The sequence below is a fragment of the Chrysochloris asiatica genome, unplaced genomic scaffold, assembly GCF_000296735.1.
Source record: "Chrysochloris asiatica unplaced genomic scaffold, ChrAsi1.0 scaffold00003, whole genome shotgun sequence".
In the NCBI taxonomy this organism is placed as follows: domain Eukaryota; kingdom Metazoa; phylum Chordata; class Mammalia; order Afrosoricida; family Chrysochloridae; genus Chrysochloris; species Chrysochloris asiatica.
Window position 1 is genome coordinate 32,279,623 of NW_006408521.1, and position 24,628 is coordinate 32,304,250.

General features: G+C 45.8%; 1 protein-coding gene and 1 pseudogene across 1 annotated transcript in view; both read left to right on the forward strand.

The window, feature by feature from the left end:
* Window positions 1-9,204, forward strand: part of LOC102836739 — a 25,819-nt pseudogene extending 16,615 nt beyond the window's left edge.
* A 437-nt stretch (window positions 9,205-9,641) lies between these two features.
* The window catches only part of SORCS3 (sortilin-related VPS10 domain containing receptor 3), an 863,487-nt gene continuing 848,500 nt past the window's right edge, over window positions 9,642-24,628 (forward strand). Inside the window, exon 1 of the mRNA XM_006831323.1 lies at window positions 9,642-10,296. Within this exon, the coding sequence (XP_006831386.1) occupies window positions 9,679-10,296 (618 nt within the window). The 5' untranslated portion in view covers window positions 9,642-9,678. The remainder of the gene's footprint in view (window positions 10,297-24,628) is intronic.

Consider the following 24,628-nt stretch of genomic DNA (forward strand, 5'->3'; position numbering starts at 1 on the left):
TGCTCTGAAAGCTTTCCTCAAGCCACATCATGCAGGTTGAGTTTACTTTAAGAATGCAGCCCAGAGAGCTTAAGTGGAGCCATTTTGAAAGTATAACCATTTTGCTTCGTTAAGAGTAAATATGATCAAATGCTGCCTGGAAGCATGGTTTACACATCCCCAAATTGCCCTTGTTTCTTAAATGTATGTTTTGACTATTTTAAGTTGAAATGTCAATAGTTGTCTGGCTCTGCCTGGAGCCTGCAGCCCGTTCTGATAAGGAGTGGCCATCTGGATGAATAGGCACCAGGAGAGTTCATCATACCCTCCTGTGTGACGTTTGTTGGGGCATCCTTACCACCTTTGTGATTGAATGGGAATGTTAGAAAGGTACTCCCCTTTGTGTGTAGCACATGACTAACCTTATGAGAAGTAGTATAAAATGTTACTGTAACTGAGTGTCATTTGAATACCAAAACAGCTGGGAGTGTTCTGGGAGTTCACTTCCTACTAACAGAGGCTTCTCTCTTTCTTTGCTAATTGAACTCAATCTTTCCAGGCCATTGGACCCAAGCTTTGGGGTAACAGCTATTTCTGAGTCATATTTTGAGTGTCTTCCAATCTGAAGGGATCATCTTCAGCACTATATGAGATAATATTTTGCTGTTTTTCACAATGTTTTGGGGGTTAATCCCTCAGAAGTGGGTTTCCTGTTTCTTCTTCCTAGTTTGTTTTTAGTCTGGAAGCTCTGCTGAAAGCTGTCTACCATGGGCGACCCTGATGGTCTTTAAGACACCAATGGCATAGATTCCAGCATCACAGCAACATACAAGTCAGCACAGTACAACACACTGACAGAGATGTGGGGACACTTTCTCTCAGAACTATTGTTTGGTGACAGGTAAAGTGAATATCATTTGCTTGCTTGTCCTGCTCATTATTGGACTTCACGTCCCATGTATTCGGAGAATTCCTACCCTATAAGGCAGATGCAGCTGTCCTTGCAACTCTAAGGCAGGTACTAGTGGCCCAGTGGTCAATCAGTGCTAGTGATACAAAGACGCAGGCAGAAGGTTAGTTGGTGCCAATGAAATCAACAGTCACATCCAGGTTTCTGGAGAAGCAAGGGCAGCTGTATTTGCAGCAGCATCTGGGGTTCAGCACAGGGGATGTTGGACAAGGTATCTAAGACTTGCTGATGGTGGCAATAGGGTCCGTACAGGCTCAGTTCCTTGGTGGGACGTCAGCTGTGATTCTGGCTGTGATGCCAGCCCTTCAAACGTTTCTGCAACTTCTGCAATAGCCATTTCATAAACTCATTTTCTGCCTAAACCACTATTGTTTTCTGTTGCTTACAACATGAACACTGCTCAACACCATACAATAAGGTGTGGAACAGAATAGTATCAATCAAGTCTTAGAATTCTACGTCTTTAGAAAGTATGTTGCTGTTGTTAAGTACCATAGAGTCGGTTCTGACTCATAATGCCCCTGTATTGGGTTTCCAATGAGTAGCTGGTGGGTTTGAACCACCCACCTTGTGGTTGGCAGTCCAATGAAAATCCTACAGTGCCACACCAGGATTCCTCAAAGTATACAGTCAAACAAGAACCCAGGTGACCTGAGAGTTGTAGCACAAGTGCTCTTATTTGCATATTTACATACATTTGTTTAGTTCTTGATCACACACTTGAGCGCCAGGCTGTGAAAGCTATTGAGCCAGGTACTGAGGATACATTGTTGAGCAAAAGACACACTCCTTGCCTTCATGGACATGCAGTGGCAAACGATGAGATTTCAATGGTCCTTTGTCTATTTTCATCTGTATTTCAGGTTTTATTTTATAATCATTTATCTCCGTAGATATTCAAAGAGTTACAATATAGACTTTTTGTAGTTAATCAATTAAATTCCTTTGGTGGCACTATAGGATAAGCACAGGACTGCTAACTGCCAGGTCGGCAGTTCAAACCCACCAGCTGCTCGGCGGGACAAAGATGAGGCTTTCTGTTTAAGATTTACAGCCTCAGGGTCACTGAGTCAGAATCAACTGGGTGGCAGTTGGGTTTTTGGTTTTCTTAAAAGGATGTGCAGTGGCTTATCAAAAACGCCTGTACAGTGAGACCAAAGAGTATCAAACAACAGAAACAAACAGCATTTAGTACGAGGGGAGAGAATGAAAACCATATTGTGAAAGCTTGCTATGAAGACACAGCAAGTGAACCCAGAACTTGAGTTGACTGTCAGGGCAAAGAGACAAACAAAGGGGGAAGACAAAACCAGTTTAAGAAAAGGTATCCGTTTAACAAGAGAAACCTATTTCTCCTAGATCTAAGTTTTATGAGGAACTTGCCTTGAGGTCCTCATATAAGGGGTGCTGACCACTTTATAAAATATGAGCAAAAGGCATAACTGAAACCCTTCTAGACATACATATGCCTGCAGTGGGTGTTGACGGCACAGGATCATCTATTGGATTATATTTTCCCCTATGGTCAGAAAATCCAGTGTTCCTTAGAAACCTTTTGTAAGCCAAAATGATGTAAAGCAAAGAAGCAATCACCATTAATTTATATGGAGAACAAAGAATACTCTCAGACCCCAAACATAATAACCTACCAAAGAATCCCAAATAGCACATAAAATCTAAAATAATGCTAGCAGAGAATGTCCACAGACACGGTTCAAAGCTGTGGCCGCTTGATGCTGAGATGCTAAGTGTGGCTCGTGGGGAAGAGGAGTCCACGATGCTATTCCCATTGCTCGCAACGCGTGCTGCCTCTTCAATGCCTCCCCGAGAAGCAAATGCTGAACACAAGCTTCATAAAAATGGGAATCCTCTTTGGATTTCTTTCAGACTAGATACTAACATAGGTCTTTCATAAAAGCCAAGTGGCATACAGCAAACTTTCAAGAAGTGGGGGATACCTACGTCAGGGGTTAGAAGGGTAAGTGTTGTGTGTGTGCATTTGTGAAGTCACACAGAAAACCAGTTTCCCGTTGCTATTTCACTGTGATGTTTAGCAACAAAAGAAAAGAAAAATTTGAGAGAAGTCTTATTTGCGTGACAGCGCAAGCTCATGGCTAACCTAAAGCTTATAGCTTAATGTCTCCATGTTGTTTTTACCAGGGACAGAAATCTTGGAAGGAAAATGCATTGTCAGTGTGTCCCATGGGGCTGGATAAGATCTTTCCCAGCTGAAGTAGGCATTCTGCCACCAAGGGAAATGGGAGCCTGCTCTAGTCTGTTGTAGCTAAGTACTGTCAAGTTCATTACTACTCATAGTGACCCTGGATAGGGTGTCCGAGGAGTGACTGGGGCATCTGAACTGCTAACCCTCAAGTTCAAACTGACCTCAGAGTCTGAACTGCCAACCCTGAAGTTCAAGCCGACTTCAAGGTTCAGTGCATTATCCTGCAGTGCCACACCAGGACTCCTGCTCTAAGCTAAACTCGCTTTTTTAAATCCCCAATTGCCCTGAGATAATGCCTAACTTACAACTGGGGAATTAAAGAACTCGGTGATGATGATGGTGGTGGTGATGATGATGGAGACAATGTCAGATGCTATGGGGTAATAAAGGAAGTCTTCATGGAAGAGATGGCATTTTGAGCCATGCCATGATGGAGACATGGCAGATGGCACATTCCTAGTTTATGAAAGATTAGGACAATTCCTCAAGGTGAGGAAGTGCCTGCAACTTTGGATACCATCTGGACAATGGGTGGTAACTCTAGAGAAGGAGGCATTCAGTGACAGCCTTGCCTATGTTTTAGAAGTCAACTCTGCCAACAGTATGGAGCTGCACGGTCCCAGTAGGCACATATGGTGACTGAATTCTAGAAATGTGGCTAAACTGAGCTACGACGTACTAAGGGTTGCAAGGAGTCCTGGTGTGGTGTTGCAGGTTAATGCACTGGACTGCAAGGTCACTTTGAACTGCAAGGTTGGAGGTTCAAGTTCACTAGCCACTCCTCAGACACCCTATACAGGGTCACTATGAGTGGGAATGTCTCGAAGGCACTTAACAACAAACTGCTAGAGTTGCAATGTTGAAGGATTCTACGTGGATAAATGGAGTTCTGGTGTGAGGCTGTAGAATAGACACTAGACTGCCAACTACTAGGTTCACATTTCAAACCCACCAGCGATTCTTTGGAAACCCTATATGGGGTCACTATAAGTTGGAACTGATTTGATGGCACTTAAACAACACCAACAAACAAGTGTAAAGTCCACCACGAATCTGTCAGTTTGTTGCACTGTGGTGGCTTGTGTGTTGTTGTGATATTGGAAACTAAGTCACCAGTATTTTAAATACCAGCAGGGTCACCCATGGCAGACACGCAAAGTTTCCAGACTGAAACAGACTAGGAAGGAGAGGCAGACCACTTCTAAAAGGTTGCCACTGAAAACCTTATGAATAGCAGTGAAACATTGGCTGATATTACCAGAAGATGAGCACCTCACGTTGGAAGACACTCAAAATTTGACCGGAGAAGAGCTGCCTCCTTAAAGTAGAGCTGACCTTAATGACATGGATGGAGTAAAATGTTCAGGACCTTCATTTACACAAAATGAAATGAAACAGCTGCAAACATCCATTAATATTCAGAACATTGTACAAACTAGGAATCTAGGAAAATTGGCAGTCGTCAAAAATGAAATGAAACACATAAAGATCAATATCTTAAGCATAAGTGAACTGGTATTGGCCATTTTGAGTGGGCAATCATATGGTTTATTACAAGGAGAATGATAAAGTGAAGAGCATTTCAGTATCTATCTTGAAGTACAATACTTGTTGTTAAATGCCTTGGGGTTGTTCTGACTCATAGTAACCCAGTATAGGGTTTCTGAGGAGTGGCTGATGGACTTGAACCTCCAATCTTGCATAAATATAATACTTATGCCTAAGATATTTATCCATAAATCTACAAGGAAGTTTGTCATACTATGGTGGCTTTTGTGTTGCTGTGATGCTGAAAGCTATGCCACCAGTATTTTAAATACCAGCAGGGTCACCCAGGGTGGAAAGATTTTAGTGGCGCTTCCAGACTAGGACAGACTAGGAAGATGGAGGGGCAGACTACTTCTGAATGTTTAACAACTGAAAACCTTATGAACAGCAGTGGAATATTGTCAGATATAGTGCCAGAAGATGAAAACTTATGAATAGCTCCAGAATAGTGTCACAAATAGTGCCAGAAGATGAGTCCCACAAGTTGGAAGGCATTCAAAATAGACTGGGTAAGAACTGCTTCTCAAAGTAGACTTGACCATAATGATGGGAATGGAGTCAAGCTTTGGGGACCTTCCTTTGCTGATGGGTCACACTCAAAATGAGTAGAAATGGCTGTTGTTGTTGCTAAGTCAGTTCCAACCCCTAGCATTGCACTCTAGCACATTAACCCACAGTGCTACACATGTAACATACAAAGTATGAATCAAGGAATTGGAAGTTGTAAAAAAATGAAATGAAACATATAAAGATCAATATCCTAGGCATGAGTGACCAGAAATGGACAGGCATTGGCCATTTAAAATCTGACAATTCCTGGTTTACTATGCCAGGAATGACAAATTCATGAGGAATGGTGGTGTGACATTCATCATCAAAAAAAACATTTCAAGATCTTGAAATGCAATGCTGTCTGTAATAGGATAATACCCATACGCCTACAAGGAAGACTAAGGAGCTCTGGTAGTGTAGTGGTTACGAATTGGGCTGCAAACCTCAAGGTGAGTAGTTTGAAACTACCAGCGGCTCCGCGGGAGAAAGATGGGGCTTTCTGCTCCCATAAAGATTTATAGCCTCAGAAACCCTGTACAGGGTTGCTATGAGTCGGAACTGACTCCACGGCACATAACCAACCAACCAACAAGGAAGACTATTAATACCACTATTATTCAAATATACTCGCCAACCACTAAAGCTAGTGATAGTAAAATTGAAGAAATCTACCGACTTCTTCAGTCTGAAACTGATCACAATGCAATTAATAATTGCATTAATAATTATTGGTGGCTGGAATGGGAAAGTTGGAAACAAAGAGGAGGGACCAGTAGTTGGAAAATACAGTTTTAGTGAAAGAAATGATTCTGGAGATTGCATGATAGAATTTTGCATGACCAATGACTTACTCATTTTTTTTTTTAAACAACATAAATGGTGACTATACATGAGGACCTCACGGGTGGAACACATAGGAATTAAATTGACTACATATATGGGCTGCGAACCTTAAGGTCAGCGGTTCGAAACTACCAGCCACTCCGCGGGAGAAAGATGAGGCTTTCTACTCCCGTAAAGATTTACACCCTCGGAAACCCTGTACAGGGTCGCTATGGGTCGGAACCGACTCGACAGCACTTAACAACAACAACAACAACATATGTGAGAAGCTTTCTATTATCAGCCAAAACAAGCCCAGGGACAACTATGGAACAGATTATCAATTGCTCATCTCCAAGTTCAGGCTGAAGCTGAAGAAAATGACCTTGAACATATCCCACCTGAATTTAGAGACAATTGAAAGAACAGATTTTATGCATTAGACACTAATGATTGAAGACCAGAAGAGCTACAGAATGACATCAAGAACATCATACATGAAGAAAGCAAAAGGTCATTAAGAAGACAAGAAAGACAGAAAAGACCAAAATGGCTATTAGAAGAGACTCTGAAACTTGCCCTCCAGCATAGAGATGCTAAAGTGAATGGAAGAAATGAGGAAGTAAGAGAGCTGAACAGAAAATTTCAGAGGCCACTCAAGAAGACAAAGGCAATTATTATAATGAAATGTGCAAAGACTTGGAGTTAGAAAACCAAAAGGGAAGAACTTGCTCAGCATTTCTCAAGCAAAAAGAAAAAAATTCAAGCCTCGACTTACAATATTGAAGTGTGACGCTGTAGGATAAGTACTAGATCATAAGGTCAGTTTCAACCACAAGGTCAAAGCTTCAACTTCATCAGCCGCTCCCCGGAAACCCTATACGAGTTGGAACCGACTCCACAGCACTTCACAACAACAATGGCAAAATACTGAATGATGCAGAAAGCCACTGTAGCAAAAATAAACAAATGGTCAATGTTCAACCATTTCAAGAGGTGAGAAGATGAACTGGTGGGAAGGCGCTCTTTAAAGCTCGGGATAAATCTCTTTATCACAGGGTCCGTTTGAACCATAGGGTTTGGCGCTTCAAGATCACCCACCACTCCTTGGAAACCTTATATGAGGTCGCTATGAGTGGTAACCCATTCGATGGCACTTAACAACAGTCGTATCTCCATGAATCCATTCCAAGGGCCAGCACTTTCCCTGGGCTCTATAGGTGGGTGAGAGAGTGAGAAGGGCCTACTCTGCTTGTGAGACTGGACAGCCGTCACTGGTGACCGCGCACAGCTTGTTAGACTGGACTGTGCACTTCCCTTGTGCCCCAGAGTTTAGGTGTCTGAACACTCCAGTGTTCAAGTAAGCCTTCCGGCCGGAAGCAACCTCAGCTTTCCAAACTTTCCCACATCTATATCCTAAGGAGAGACTACCCACATGGTCCCACACTGTGGACTACCGCTCAGACTGCAGCGCCAACTTTCCCCGGTAGGGGCGCTGGGCACCAGCAGATGGCTGGTTCCCGCCCGCCGCGGGCCCGCACCCACCGCAGCCAGAGGCTCCCAAACTTTGTAAACCCAGAGGCCAGGTCGCGCCTCATTCTAGGCTAGACGTTGTCAACCTCTGCATTCTCCGGCCCACCTCTCTGGTTCGCAATATCCATTTTAGGTCCTGGTGGAAAGCACGTTCACGAAGCGTGGGCTGTAGGATCCGTGGTTGTCGCCCAGTCTCCTCCAGCTTTGGGCCCTTCTTGGAGCTTGTTTGCCACTTCTTCATCTCGCACAATTCTCTTACTCATTTTAACATCTCTTCTTCCTCTCCCTTCTCTTCCTCAGCGTTCCCTGGGCTCCCTTCTTTCACCTTATCCCATCTCTCTCGCGCGCGTTCTTGTAACCATCTCCCACTAAGGAACTCTTCCTTCATCTCCAAAAGGAAGGGTAGGGTCTGAAGGCCATCTCACTCCAAGCCCCCTCTCACCTTCACTCCTCTCTTGATAGCCCTTGCCTCCAGCAGCTACTCCTCTTATGGACTTGATTGACCCCTAGAAATTCCGAGGGCTTCCTGGAGGCGGCGGGCTACACTACAGACTCGGGGCAAGCAAACCACAACGCCAGGGTGGTCGCAGGGTGAGCTCTTCTCTTCCCGCCTATCAGTCTCCGTCTTCCTACGCGGACGAAGGATCCCAGTTCCGCCAAACGCCCCACGGCGTTCCAGCGGCCTGGGCCCGGAGCCCCCCTAAACTGGCGCTGAGCTGCGCTGGCCCCGGGACCCTCTAACTAGCCGCCATACTTTGAAAACAACAACAACAACAACAACAAAAAACCCGCCGCCGGTTCAGAAACTGATTTGAATAGAGTAAGGGTGCGGCCTTTTAGTCCCAGGAGGGAAAATAGGGATGGGGCCCTCCAAGGTTGGAGCAGTCATTCTCCACTACTCTCCCTTCCAATTCAGACCCAGGTCCCGGGAAGGGGAGTCTCTGACCTCGCTGCCAGAGCCTCTTGGCTCCCTCCTTTTTAACCTAGGGGCCTGAAGAGTAACCAGTTGTAACCCGAGGGCGCTGGGGGCCGAAAGTGTGGGGCTGACCAGCGTAGTCTGCCGCCTTCTTAATATTGCCTATCCGACGACTCACAGGATCAGGGAAATGCAAACTGCTTGTGTAGGATCCGCGCGCGTCTCCCTCCCTCCCCGAATCGCTCACAGCAATACTCACGGGTGTGCAAACGCGCTCGCACGTAATTGCGCGCCCCCGTACACACAGCCAGGTACCCCACCCCCTGGCACCCGCCCAATCTGCCGCCGAGTGCACCCCTCGCCTCACCCCGCCTGCTTGTGCGTACGCACGCTCACGCACGCACTCCCAGCGCCCCCACAGTAGTGGGGGCGCTCTGGTCGCGGGGGCACTGGTCCCCGCCGGCTGGGGAGCGCTACCTGAGTCCTGACTCTATCGGGCGTTTGGTTCCCGTGCGCCGCCTCCCAGCGCGGAGGCTTCGGGCTGCCCCTTGGTTCCAGAGCGCGGAACAGTTGGCGCAGCAAACACTTTACTCCTCCTTGTCCTTGGAGCCCCCTCCCAGTGTGCGATCCTCCGCCCCTCACATCAGGACCGAAGAGTAACACTCAAATGTGGCTAGCTGGGGCTCCCAAGTCTTCGCCAGGAGCAGGTTTGGAGATTTAGGAGAGACTCAGGATTGTGGTCCGTTGCCAGTTCCTCCTCCAGAATCCGGCTTGATTTTATTTTAAAACAGATTTTCTAATTACCTTTGGGCACGCCTTTTAAAAATAGTTCTGGAGGAGCTTGGTGAGATTCTTAATTTAAGGAAAGAAACGCCTAAAGGGTATTTACTCATTTTCCTCGCTTGTGGAATCCCTCTCCAGAGTAGAGCTCGAGCGGCGCGGGCGCTAGGAGGGAAGCGTGAAGCCGAGCGGCGAGGCGCGCCAGCCGGAGCCGCCTCCTTCCCGTCGCCCCCTCCCCACTCCCCCGACACACTTGCTCGCTGGCTCGCCGGCGCGCGCACACCCCCAGCGCCGGACCCGCACCTCGGCGGGCGCCACACACTCGGCAGCCCGAGCCACGGCAGCCGCAGCGGAATGGAGGCAGCGCGCACTGAGCGCCCCGCTGGCTGGCTGGGGGCGCCCCTCGCCCAGACTGGGATCCTGCTCCTGTCGACGTGGGTCTTAGCCGGGGCTGAGATCACTTGGGGCGCGGCAGGCGGTCTCGGACGCCCATCGGCTCCGGCTTCTCGGCCACCGACGCTGCCTCCTCTAGCGCCGTGGGCAGTGGCGAGCCAGTGGCCGGAAGAGCAGGCGACGGCGCGGAGAGGGGCCGCTCTAGGGCGCCGGCCCAGCCCGGAGCTGCTGCCCCAACCAGGCGACGGAGAGAAGCGGGGAAAAGCCGGGGGAACGTTGGCAGCGGGCGCTTGGTGGGTCCAGGGTATCCTGCCTCCTGGCAAACCTGGCAGCGCGAAAAGGAGTCGCCGCGCGCAGCCCCCCAGCACCTTGGAGAGCGGGGATGCCTGGGCCACTGCCCGGGACGACGGTTCTAAAACCAGTCGCGTTCTGGACAGGGGGCTTCGGGAGGAGGGGAAGATGCCGCGGTCCGGGGAGGCCGCGGTCGAAGAGCTCCGGCTGCCCAGCACCTCGTTTGCGCTGACCGGGGACTCGGCCCACAATCAAGCCATGGTGCACTGGTCCGGACATAACAGCAGCGTGAGTACTCACCAGGCGGCCTGTCTGTCTGTTGCTAGCATGGGGGAATGATGGGGACAGAGCCAGGGGCAGGTGGTTCCTCGGGGGTCGACTTTTAGAACAGCCTCATCTGGCTCTCTTCGCGCCCCCAACAGGTTCGTGGAGTTTTTGGTAGATGGTGTGTGCATTTGTTTACTCAAGACCCTAGAACAGGGTCGCCACGAACGGAGAAGTGCCTGGACTGTCTTAAGAATGAAAGGAGTGGAAGCTGTGGGCACTTTCCTCCTTACTGGGAAGAGAGAGTTAGTTTTCCTGTTGGGGAATAGGTGCTTGGTGCAGTGGGTGGGGGCGCGGGCTGATTTGAGGGAGGCAACTCTGGAAAGACTGATTCCTGCGATGTCCAGGGCATCTCTCTCCAGCACTCCCCTCCCAGCCCCAGTCATCACCCTGGAGGAAACCCGGAGATTGAGACCACTCTCGGGCTCTCAGGCGCTGTTAAAGCTGCGGGCGCATGGCTCCCCAGCTCTGGCAGGGAGCTGGGCCAAGCCGGCTCAAGCCTTGGCCTTCAGGGAACCCTCTTCAATCCCAGGCAGCGTCGGGAAAGCTATAGGGGAGAAAGTAAAAAGTTTAAAGCATGGAGGGAAATTTGCTCCCCTCCCCCCATACTCTTCTCTCACACGCAAGCACTAGCACACACATAAGTCTCTGAATGTAAAACTCGCGCCTCTGCTGCCGCGTCCTGCGCCACGAAGGGCTCCCAAGAGTGGAGTTGGTCCCTATGTGGTCTGTGCACCTCTCCAGCCCTTTCCTTCCCGTCTCCGGGTTTCCCTGGACGCTGCTGTATCCAGAGGTGCCTACTCCAGGGAGAACGTAGCTGCTCCCTGGCAGCTGCAGCGGCCAGTAGCGCTTGCCTGGAGAAGCTTTCCTCCTCACTGACACCCATCGCTGTGCAGCTGAGCCAAGGAAAGGAGGGGGCTGGAAGCGTCCACGGTTCTCCCATACCCCTTCCTTTCCGCGGCCCTCACTTAAGCCAGCAAAATCCTTTCTGGGCCGGAGCAGAACCCGGCGGCGCAAGTCGGAGGATGATGGAATCAGCTTTGAAGAAGTCATTTGGGGAACTCCCTCCTCCCCCTGCATTTTCTTTTATGATTCACGTTTGGGAAAATTTCCCTAGGGAATTTCTGCCTTAGGTCTGGTGGAGTTAGGTGGGTGGCATGGGGTAGAGGTTGTTTCCACTGGGATGGGTAGTAAATAACGGAGCAGCTAGGGCTCCCCAGAGCTCTGCACACTGGAACAAGCACAGGTTTCCTGATTCATAATGATGCACAAGACGAGTGTGCATCTCAACCCAGGTAACCGATGTTGGGAGACTTCTGTTTCATCTGCCTCCAGTGAAAACACTGAACTGGGGCCTCAGGCTGGAGAGCTCTGGAGGTCAGGAGTGGGCAACTTGTGCTTTTGTGGGGTGGGTGACTGAAGACTTCCAGGGAGGGACTGACGGAGGGATGGAATCACAACTTCATTTTAGTTTGATAATTAAGAAGTGTATGTGTGGGCGTTCTGGCCCCCAGTGTGTGCTCTTGCATGAATCAGATGTGTAGAAAAGTAAATGCATCCCTGGTTGGTGAGTTGGTTATGTGCTGTGGAGTCAATTCCAACTCATAGCAACCCTGTATAGGGTTTCCAAGGCTGGAAGTCTTTACGGGAGCAGAAAGCCTCATCTTTCTCTTGTGGTACGGATAGTAGTTTCGAACTGTTGACCTTGAGATTAGCAGCCCGATTCATAACCCCTGTGCTACCAGAGCTCCTTAAAATGTATCCCTAGGAGGAGAGAATTCTCTCACATATCTGTGGCTTTAGTACTGTCCTTTTGGGACAATAGAAATTCACTCTGCCTCAAGAGTTTTCCTATGTCTCTACTTTGATTTTAAGGGTCCTTTTTGTGTATTGGCAAAGTCCCTGAAGATGGGGCTTTAGAGAAATTACTTTCTGTGAATACTAGTTAAATGTACATGGCAATTCATGCCCATACTCAGTGCTGTTGTGCAGCAGACAAATTGAGGGAACAAGTCTAGCTCTGTGTCCCTGGAAGATGGATCTTTAGCCAGAAGAGGGCTAGAAGAGTCTGGGGGAACAACCAGTTTGAGTTGGAGTTCTAGTGACTTAGATTCTAATGGTCCACCAACATCCCAAGCCACTTAAGGGTTTTGCTCTTGTCCATTTTGGTGCCCAAGCAAAGGGCAAGTAGTTGCCCGATTTTGTTCCTCCTTCTTGCACCACAGAGGGACTGTCTTTTTAGCTCCTGGGCTTAGCCTGCCTCTTTTGGCAGGGTTTGCAGACAGTACCAGAGCGAGCTAGCAGTTCCTGTCACGTCTGTACTGCTCTTTAATGAAGGTGGAGAAACCTGCAAACATGGCTTCATCACTCCTGGGAGAGTAGCTGGGTACCACTTGCAGTAACATTACCTAGTTGGCTTGTTTCTCCCCTCCTTCTTTCCTGAGGGTAGAAAAAGAAGGTGCTGGGTTGAGGATTGATGAATTCAGTAACCTTTGAGGAGAACCCTTCACCATTTGCTTTCCAAGTGGAGGGAGGTGTCCCCATAGGCAGAGAATATGGGCTTTTTTGATAGAGACTTCTTTCTTCTCTTCCAAAGTTTCTTCCAGACTGGCTTCTAAAGTGTTAAACTTATCCTTCTCCAAGAAGGCTATGAGTTTTGGTTTTAACACATTGTCTTTTTCTGACTCTCTTTCCATTTGTGGGACTGTTTTCAATCACCCTGTGTAGCCACAAATTGAATTCCAAATGGCAGAGTTTGCAGTTAGAGATGCAGGAGCCAGACATGCCAAAAAGGAGCCTCCTCCCAGGGGCTTATGAGGCAGAAGGAGAACCTTGTGGAAGGTGTTCACTTTGGGATAGGATGGCTTGGGATTCAAAGTAGGAGGCATGTAGCTGGCATGACCCCTGAAGGATGCCGGAGGGCGATGGGATGAAGGACCATTAGTGACAGGTGTTTGGGGTGGGAGGAATGTGAAGCTGGCTTTGGAATCTATGCTCTGAAGAAGGGATTTGTGGTTTCTTCGTCTGGTTATTTCCAGTTGGGATCCTGATGATTAATGGGTTAGAGAGTGTTTTACAAACATCCAGAGGGAGCCCAGTCTTCAAGGCTTATAGGAAAACAGAAAAACACAGCATCCTGCCAGGTTTCCTTCAGATGAAGAAAGACTCCTCCTTGCTTGCTCACTGAGTTGGCAAATGGCTGTGGAGAGCAGAAAGTTGGGATGGCATAGTCCATTTCCGGATGAGCCCCCTTCCCTGCATTAACCCTTTATGGGCTTACCCATTCCCAAAGCTCCGGTGAGAAGGCTGCAGTTTCTTTTTCCCTCTCCTTGGCAGCTCAATTCACAGGCTGTGGCCTCTGTAATGTGCCTGGTTGAAATGACTTGACAGGTAGTTTCTAATGAATGTGCCTAACACTACATCTTTGTGACCAGAAATGGGAGATGCCCCCTCCTGGAGAGTCACCCTCCCTGAGCTTGCTGGTTGGTAGAACACACAGATTTTTCCCAGGCAGTGTTTCGTTTTCTTAACTAATTCAACGGGACTGTGTTCTAAAATATTTACTCCTAATGTGCAAAGTAGTGACAGATTTGCTCAGATTAATTGTATTTCACTCACTGGAGCATCTAATTGTGGCTCCCAAACAGATTTTTCAAATAGCTCTTGGCTGGATTGCTTAGCCTTCATCGTCCCTGCGCACGGCCCCCTTGTCACAATATCTTAATGCATTTTGCCTTCTCAGAGGCTTAATAAAGAAGCCTGCCATGGAAGCCATTCTTCAGGGGTTTGCCAAAAAGAATCTGTTTTTAATTAATATTACAAGGGGAGCCATCTCAGTTGAGATGTAGCTGGGAAATGCAGTGGGACACAACAGAACTAATTGCTCCTGGTCACTGTCATCCAGGCCAGTGGGAAGAGGGGAGAGAAGAGGGGGCTGGGGGCTGCACACAGGCTGTTTGTTGGGCAGTTTTCTCAGATGGCTTTGTGTTACAGAGTGTAATTTCTTTCTTAGATCCTACAGTGATTTCCAACGTGAGCAAAAGTTGCAAACACCGTAATTGGGAGTCCCAATTTAATAATTGCAGAAATGCCATGGGTTGAATTTGTTTTGAAGTTGACAGACAAGGAATGCCAGGCAGTGGCTTTTCCATTGGAGTTGGATATAAGGGGAAATGTGTGTGTGTGTGTGTGTGTGTGTGTGTGTGTGTGTAGAATTGGTGATTCTAGTGGCAAGAAGGCTCAGATTGAAGAAAGGTGAACTGTCTCCCCCTCCCCCGGCACTCTCTTCTCCGGGACTGTGTAAACCTGTTACTGTACCTGGAGGGATTGTGGAAACAGATGACCTGTGGACCCTGGGTCCTCCTTTCTGGATCAGAGTCTGTGACCAAGCCTGAGAGGTAGAGATAGGAAGATTGAGCCAAAGACCAGGAGCAGATTGGCTCATCTACTCAGTCCTGGTGAAGACTTGACTTACCTGTTGGTTTCTTGATAGAGCTCTTCTTTTGACCTCTTGACTGGCTCGAGGCACTTCCTGTCTAGGGTACTTCTGTAAAAGATGTTTAGGAATAAAAGGGTCTTGTGGAGGGGGGATGGAAAATAAGGAATTTGAATGCTTATTGGGCCACTGTTGGTAAACACGACTGTTCTGTAGGATGAACTGATTTGGGCCAACCGTGATTTCCCCTTAATGCCATAGTGACTGAGTGCTAGGATGATGGTACCCAGTCTTGGTTGGAAGTAAAGATAAAGAGCCTTGCCTTACTGGGACTTGATATTAAAGGACGTTGAATTGAGTGAATGAATGACAGTCCCAAGCCTTATTGAGCAGATGCCATGAAGAAATGAGAAATTCTAGTTGCCAGGACATACATAGTCTATTTTTCTGGTTGCTGATAGCTTGATAGCTACCAATAGTTCATCCAGCATGTCTGCATTCTACCTTGAATACCTTTGGTCTCTTGGATTGTTTTCTGGCATTCAAGGCACTTTACTGTATATGGTTCAGTACACTGCAACTTTGTCTTTGTTCCCTAATCCTCATTTTAACCTCATTTTTATTGTCCTAAGCTCCTCTTGGCTTTTCCACTTGGGTACCTTCCTTCTTCTACTGAAATTCACCTGTTATTCAGGAGTTTGTTCAAGATTCAAACAGGAACTTTATGAAACCTTCCCTAGAAACATTCTAGCCAGAATTTCTTTCCCTTTTATCTAAATGTCCGTAAGTGACCTTACCACTGCACCACACATTGGATCACTCACTATTCATTTAGTACTTGATACTTTAACCTTGTATTATTTTATGAGTGTTTCAATGAAAACAAAACAATACTCCTACCACATGCATACTCTGCTCTGCTAACATGTGTCCCATGGTATGTAGCAGAGTGCTTACCACATAGCTTGGTACATATTTACTGAATTGATTTTTGGAGCAGGGATGTGCCGAAGCTCTGAGTGTTGGGATGGAGGATCATTTTTTGCCCTAGGATAATGAATAGGTGAACACTGCTTCTTAATAGCATTGGGTTTCCATATCTGGTTTATTTCATGTATGATTTTAATGTAAGATTTAGAGGCAAATTTAGAGCTAGGGACACTACTTGGTAGGAGGATATAAATAAAGACTCGTTAATTCTGATCAAATTTAATCACTTGTGGAGTGTGTCCTATGTGTGTGGCCTGGTTTGGGCACTGTGCACTTGGTAGGGGTATGATGGAGGAGAAGAAAACAAGGATGTCTCTGGGTCCACACAGTGTACTTGGGCTGCAAGATTGCTCTTCTGTAAAGTTAAATAACACATGACAACAAAACAGATGCCACAGGGTGATATGTGATTAATTGTCAAATGGTGGTTTCCGGGTATGAGCTCGGAGGAAAGTGGATCACTGTGTCAGACACTTGGGGCAGTGTAGATTCTCACAGGATGTCAAGGCTAGCAATGAAGTACCGAATTGCTTTCATTAAATCACTCAGTACACAGTGCTCCTCATTTTGATGTACCCCATCAGCAAATGAAGGTCCTGAAAGCTTTGCTCCATGTATGGCGTTACTGTCAAGTCTACTTTGAGGAGGCAACTCTTCCTCATTTGGTTTTCAGCCTTCCAGCCTCAGGGTGCCGTGTTCTGGCACCTTATTAATGACTTTTCTGTGGGCTTACAGGTAGATACATGGTGCATTAGAGCCCTACCCCTGCTTTCCTTCCCCTTTTAATAGCCAACCTCTATTCATCTCCTATTTTTCACTCCCTTATTCTTGGGTTTACAGAGCTTTGGACTTCTGAGAGGTTTTCCGTGGTTTCATTCAGCTGAGATAGGGCGCTGCCCATTTTATATAGGTAAGATGACTGAGGCCTAGGATGGGGATATGCAAGGCCAGTGAGAGATTTAGGCAGAGATTCCTCTCTCTAGTACCTGGGCTGTGTTCTTCTCTGCCCACCCATGTCAGTGGCTGCTGGCAGTAAATAAAAAGCTCCTTAATAGTTGGATGAACTGTGGTTAATGGGGGCCTCTTGTGAGTCACCTAGTTATTTGAGTTAGTGAGTGAATCAAGTCTGGTTGCATCACCAGGCACATTTTTTGCTCATTTATTTTGATCAATGTAGTTTGGATTTAATTATTTATGAAAGTGCTGTTCTTTATAATACACTAATAGCTGTGCTATAGTAAATATGGAAAGAGCAATGGAGTCTAAGAACTTCGGAGCTGCACAGATGGCTCTTTGCTAGCAGAGGGAACTGTCCCTACTCAGTTGAGGGACGAGGGACCCAGAGCACATTGGGGACAGCCAGTCAGGGCTATTGGCCAGTAAACCGTGTCCACTGCTAACTAGAAGCCTGTTACTTGGCACACACTGGAAGAAATCTCTTAGAGGAAAGCTGGGAAATAAATCTCAGTCTGTGGATTGTGTGATTGCATGGTATGGACAATGATGATATGACTTGTATGAATTGATGTTTGTGGCATGTTTTCATCAAGAATGTAGTCCTTTTCAGGATTTATGGAGAACAGAGACTCAGACTCACTGTCACTGAGTCAATTCTGACTCCTAGTGACCCTGTGTCTAAGGGATCCAAGGCTATAAATCTTTATGGGAGCAGATGGCCTCCTCTTTATTCTTCAGAGTTGCTGGTGGGTTTGAACTGACTTTGCAGTCCAGTGTTTATCTGACAGCATCACACCACGACTCCCAGGAAGCATGGAATAAGGTTGTATAGTAGATGATTGCTTAACATGGTTTTGAAGCACGATGCCTAGGCTCAAAACCAGGCTCAGTCTCTTAATAACGGGGTAACATTATTTCCCTTTCTTGGCCAGTTTTTTAAGTCTGTTGTTGTTGTTGTTGTTGTTATGTGCCGTGGAGTCGCTTCCGACTCATAGCGACCCTATACAGGGTTTCCGAGGCTATAAATCTTTACAGGAGCAGAAAGCCTCATCTTTCTCTCGCAGAGCAGCTGGTGGTTTCGAGCTGCTGTCCTTGAGGTTCGCAGCCCGATTCGTAACCACTACGCTACCAGAGCTCCTTTTTAAGTCTGTACAAGGGTGATAATAATCGCTTTCACTTGGGTGATTATAAAGGATTACATGAGATAGTGTATGTGGGAAAGTGCTTAAAAACAGTTTCTGGCCATGGGTAAGCCCTCAAGATCCATTTGCTGCTGTTGAGGGATCCAGAAAGAATGAGTAAGAATAGCTTCTCTTGGCTTGGGCATCCAGCAATGCACTTCCCCCCTGATGAAAATCTCCCTGAAGGACATGGGTGAGGAGTGCAGCTCTAATAGGAGATCACTTGGCTGCTGAGTGGGTTGGCAAGTCAGTCTATGGTACCAAAGATTCCTCTACATCAAAATCACTGGATGGGCCTTGATGTTCTAATTTTGCTTCTCCTCTGGATCTGCTAGCTCTTTGTGTCTGCTGTGCAGTTGGAATGTCCATCTGGGGAACAGTCTGCAGAGTATCAGTTACCTCTTTCCAGAGTTGTCACACTAGCCAGATGGAACACTTACTTTGTACTGGTCTACACCCAGTGGACACCAAGCTGGAGCTCCCTTTTTGCCTGCTGCCTAAACAGCAAACATGGAATCTGAGATCCCTACACAAACACTAGAGGGAGTGTTGCCTTGGAACAGAAGTGAAAATAAATAGAAGGAAATAATAAAAACATGCTGCATGAGGAATTGTTCCAAAGGGAAAAAGAAGAGAAGAGGAAGGCTGCATATGGTACATTGTGTGAGGGTTGTTTGATGACCCATGCAGGAATTACTGTGTGGCAGTCGGGCAGTGCAGGCTGGGCATTTGATTATTTGGTCTGTGACTGTGGAAAAAAAGGAAATGGATGTTTTGCACAAATATGTCCATTCTTCTATCAGATATTCGATACATTAATGATGCAACTAAGACTTTAGGAAAATGTTCAGCCAGAAATAATGCTTGAACTTAGTTCTCCCACCTTTTCTGCACTTTCTCTTTCTGTACGTGGTGGTCAGTCAATAGATGCCTTTTGAGTTAAATTGAATAAATATTTTCTTGAATACGTAAAACCACTCAGGTAAAGAATGAGGTGGGAAGAGTCTGCCCCACTCTTGCCATCCCGAGCTGAGGGTCTGTACTCCTGGGACATCACAGTCGTCTCTCACCAATTGCTAGTCATCCATGTCTGACCCAGTCCTCTCAAAAGATTTTTTTGGCATCTAACAGTGGCATACCAGTGAAGAGCTTGGCTGCTAACTGAAATGTTGATTCAAACCAATCCAGGTGTTCCATGGAAGAAAGACCTGGTGATCTGCTTCTGAAAAGGTTTGTTGTTGTTGTTAAGTGTCCTTGAGTCAGTTCTGACTGTATAAGTTTTCTGAGGAACGGCTGGTGAGTTTGAACCACCAACCGTATGGGTTAAACCAACCCTCCTTATCCTATAGTACCACAATAGGACTCCCCTTGTTAAGATTGTTGTTGTTGTCAAGTGCCGTCGAGTTGATTCCGACTCCTAGTGACCCTGTATAGGGTTTCTGAGGAACAGCTGGTGGGTTTAAACTACCACAGTCCAGTGCTGATGCTACAGCGCCATACCAGAACAGCCTAGAAAACCCTATGAAGCCATTCTTCTCTGTCACATGGGATCACTATGAGTTGGAAACGACTTCACAAGACCCAACAACTACAACATGGGAAGATAGGCAGTTTCTTATCCAGATGGTTGGAATTAGGTTAAAGATCACCCTGGTACAGAAGAGATGAACTTTCTCTTTGTAAAGTATATTCTCAGTGGAAGAACAATTTCTGAGCTGAACATTTTTCCAGAGCGACAAAAGTAGCTCAGGCTGCCGTATCTGGCTGTAATTATGCATAGAGGGAGAACTTGTGTCCCGTTAGGGTTTTGAGACTGTGGAATTGGGGTTTTAGAGAAATTTGTTCTTAGGTCTTGGTAGAGAAGGTATCTTTTGTGACTTAAGAGTTGCTTTCCCGTGTGCTCATCTATATTGTACAATTCTGAAAGCTAACTATAGGTTAGAAAATCTCTTAAAACTCTGAAGTGTCTTTTCTGGTAAGAATGTTAGTTGTCATTATCTGCCTAAATAGGAAGTGGGGTTAGGTTGACTGTCTGTCTTGTGTGGCACCCACATCCCCTCGACACTTGCCACATTCCTGTACACACTGGCGTGACGTCACCTCCAACTGCCAACCTTGGCTTTCTCTGGGCTCTGGACCTTTAATCACACAATGGGCAGCTAGAGTACTGAGGTCCAGTGGTGGGAGTTTGTGGATGAACACCCCAGCTCTCTTTGGAGGATTACCCTGGGGCTTGATTTTTTTTTTTTTTTACAGTGTCTTCTGAAGTACCCCAGTGGCATTAAGTCCCAGGAACTTGCTTGTTTGTTTTGGCGTCTCAACCTTCTCTCCTTTAACCTTTTCTCTACCAATATTTTTAGGATTTCCGTCCAAATAAAGCCCTTTCATTCAAGTCTTTTGTTTTATTCAGAGTGTGTTTCGGAGGAACCAAATGTAAGATACCTTGGTTATTTCCAAGTCAGAAAATTTTCAGTACTCCTTAGACTCCTGCTTTAGGCTCTGCTGTGATAAGCATTAGGTGTGGGGAGGGAGAGGGAATTATTGGCTTTGCTTCTGAGGGTGGTCTTTGGGAGTTGAAGGCTTCCAGAAGAAAGGAGCCCAATTCAGGGTTAAAAGTGAGTGGCAGAAACAGTGTGGGGGCTTCCAAATTAGTTTTCAATATTATTATTCAGGTAAGGTACCCACTTCATCCCTGTCTTCTTCCTAATGCACAACTCTCCCCAGAATCTGAACTCTTAACTGTTGGCAGGTGAATTACTGCTTGGGAATGGGATAATTTATTATTATTATTTTTTTGCTTAAGAGGAGACAGGATTTGTCAGGACTAAGACCAACTTCTTTCAAGTATGAGGGGGCTTCAAAAAGTTCTTGGAAAAATTCCATTCTCTTTTAATTCCATTAGTACACGAACTGTTTGAAGCTGCTTATATGTATGAATGTGGTTTCATCCCAAGCTGGTATAATTTCTTTTTTCTATTCATTCATTCAATACTTTGTTTAGTACGCTAAAAGTTAAATTATTTGCATGTTCTGAGATTGTTTCCTTCTCTCTAAAATGAAGAGTTGCGTGCAGTGATGCAGACCCATCTGATGACAATTAGATGGGATATTAGGTCACTCAATTTTTTATATGTAGAACGGGACCAATCCTATTTGCTCTCTTTTTGTCACAGTTAAGTCATGAGAAGCTGTCCATGGAAACATGTTTTTCCGTGTTTTTCGAAAAGAACAGGGAGGATGATTTGAACTGAAGATGTTAGTTAAGAAGTAGCTGGAGCTTCTTCGACAGCCGACCTAGGGTCACATTTGGCTCCAGCCGTCTACCTTCTCCCAGTCCTAATGAAGCACTTTCCCTAGCCCACACACCACAGTATTCAGAAACTGTAAGTTAAGATTCTTATTCCAGGCATGATGGACAATTTATTTCAAGTCACATCTGATATAATAAAATTCTCAGATGGGCATATAATTTGGATGTTTTATAAAAACATTTGTTCCAGGATTTGACCTATATTGATTGCTCTACCTTATTCCTATCAGATATATAAAGTACTTGGGGAGGACCTGCTGTAGTCTGTGAGGTGCAAGAAAAAATGTAATAAAAGCTGCACGCCTCACTAACCATGAAGTCTTCGATGTGGGAACACATTAGATTAGACCAGTAGCACCGAGAGCCATGTGAGATAGCTTAATCTATGCGTGAATTTACATACACTTAGGAAATACGTTGGTTCTAATCAAGTTACTGGGAATGAAAAGGAGTAAAAGTGTTTCAGATATTATGGTGGTTTTTTGCAGTCTCTGACAGTGGTTGGAAATCCATGGTTGGAAATCGAGGTGCTCCTGTGTTGATAATCCGGGGCCACTGGAAGTGTGTGCTGAGTTTTGAGGTCAATGTTGTTGTTGTTATGTGCCGTGGTGGAGTCGGTTCCGACTCATAGTGACCGGGTACAGGGTTTCTGAGGGTACAAATCTCTATGGGAGCAGAAGACCTCCTCTTTCTCCTGCGGAACAGCTGGTAGTTTTGAACTGCCGATTTTGAGGTTAGCAGCCCGATTCATACTCACTATGCTACTAGAGCTTCTATTAAGGTCTATAGATAATCTTATATTTTGGCAATAGCTCAAAATTCTACCATGTTAGTGTGCTCTACAACTTTCTTGCAAAGGTGTTTGGTTTTCCTTGAGAGTTGTTTTTTTTTTTGTAGGCAGAAGAAACATCTGCTTTTCCACCATAAAGCCAAAAACCAACCTTGTGAGCACTGAGTCAATTCTAATGCATAGAATAGAATAGAACAGAATAGAAATGTCGTGTAGGGTTTCCAAGACCGTCATCTTTACCACTGCTCATTGCGACGTCTGGCTTCAAACTGTTGACTTTTCAGTTAGCAGCTGAGTGCTTAACCACTGGACCACCAGAGCTCCTTAAATTCCACTTGCTGTTGTTGTTGTTGTTGTTAAGTGCCATCAAGGCAGTTCTGGCTCATTGTGACCCTGTATAGGGTTTCTGAGGAGCAGATGGTGGATTTGAACCACTGATCTTGTGATTAAGTCCAGTGCTTATCCTACAGCACCACACCAAGACTCCTCTTTTCCACCAGTACTCCTGGTGTGGCTCTGTGAGTTAATGCAGTGGACTGCAAAGTCAGTTGGTGGTTCAAGCTCACCGGCTGCTCTTCCGAAACCCTATACAGGGTCGCTATGGGTCAGAACCGACTCAGTGGCACTTAACAACAACAACAACACTCAAATTCCAGATTTCTGACTATTATTATTAGATACTCCGATTTGCAGTGATTCTTTCTAGGCCTGATTTTCTGCTGTTTTTTTTTTTTGAGATTTCTAGTTATTATACTTCTGGGGCAGTGCCTCTGTTTCTTTCATTCTGTGTCTCCTTTCTTGGATTGCTTTTCATTTTGTTGTGATAGATTCTCAAGTAATTGTTTCCAGAGAGTTTATACCTACTGCCCTGATGTAAATATTAATAGACTCTTTTTTTTCTTTTAAAGTCACTTCAATTAAGGGTTGTTATTATTTTAATTGTGGTTAACTATATGCATAACAGAACCTTTCATATTTGAACAGATTTTACATGTGCAACTCAGTGAGAATGGACTCTCTTTAACTCTCAAAAGATCCTGATTTGGATAATAAATTACATGTTGTTATTAATTGCCCTGAAGTTGGTTCCCATTCATGATGACCCTGTATAGGATTTCCAAGGAGCTGTTGGTGAACTTGAACTACAGACCTTGCAGTTCAAACTGACCTTACATAGGAGACATTTTTGCATTTGCTTTTTTATCCTTGGTGTGCTTGAAAATTTATTTTGCTCTCATATTGACTTGATGGTTCATCTGGACATAGAAAATTTCCCTTGGTTTTTGACGTATTTAGATTACTTGCAGGGCTGATTTTTGGCCTGCTATTTTTAGATATGTTTCTCCTCCTTCTCAAGGACTGATGAGAGTGGGAATAAAGGGGCATAGCACGGGACACCTCTGACCTATTGAATTAGTGATCCCCCATTAAGGAGATGAGATGTACTATGACCAGATTTATACAAAACTGGCAGTGTAGTTTTGTAGATTAATAAATAAATTAACAGAATAATTTGCCATGGACACTTATTATCAGAATACCCACTGTAGGTTAATGCACTGGACTGCAGGGTCAGTTGGAATTGCAAGGTCAGCAGTTTAAGCTCACCAGTCACTCCTCGGAAACCCTATACAGGCAGGGTCTCTATAAGTTGGAGCTAACTATATATATAGCACTTCATAACAACAACAACAACCCCTTTAATATAGAACTCAACTGAAAAGTAATTTTAGCTAACTTTTTTTTTTTCTTTAAATTAGATTCTTTTTTTAAAACTTCATCAATAATTCAAGTATTTGTGATGTACCCTGAATGTTTCAGAAACTGCCAGGCACTGGATAGGTAGTAGTGAACAGTGCTTTGAGGGAGAGGTATGTTGTACTCTCCCAGGTTTATGAGTGACATTGAGCTTAGGGAGGGGAGAGAGGAAGAAGCAGATGAAGGAGATCTCAGAGAGGTGAAGAGTCAATTAGAAGTAGAGGAGAGGGCAGCTTGGTGTTCTGACGACAGCTTCTGTCTGAAAGAGACTGAAAGAAGGCCAGTCTGTCTGGGGCAGAGGACACTCAGGGAGAGACGAAATTCCACACATGGAGAACCAGGCAGGCCCGTATGGGTCCAGGGGAAGGACTCTGCTCTTTTTCTTAAGAGCAAAAGGCAAGCCAGGGGAGGTAGTAAAGTAGCAGAGGAACAAAAGGATGGATGCTGGGAGACTGGGAGGTGGAGGATTACAGTGTTACCTTATCTAAGAGAATGATCACTTGGGTAGCCACATGAGGGGTGAGTGAAAAGGAGCCAGCTCTGCCGAGCCAAGAGCACCAGACTGCCCAGCTGAGCTCACCCAAGACCAGCAGAGCCACTTACATGATTGTTGTGAGAATAAGTGGATGAGATGTGGGTGATTTGTTCTGCACTGTTTTCACAGAAAAGCCAACTGATGCAACAGGTAAAACCAACAGTGCTTAATGACACATTGGTAGTGTAGCTATAAAAAGAGGTTCATCAGTCACCCTCCACTAAAGGCAGGGCTCAAAACAAAGTTGTTGTTGTTAAGTGCCATTGAAGTGATTCCAACCCATAGTGACTCTGTATAGGGTTTCCGAGGAGCAGCTGGTAAACTTGAACCACCAATCTTG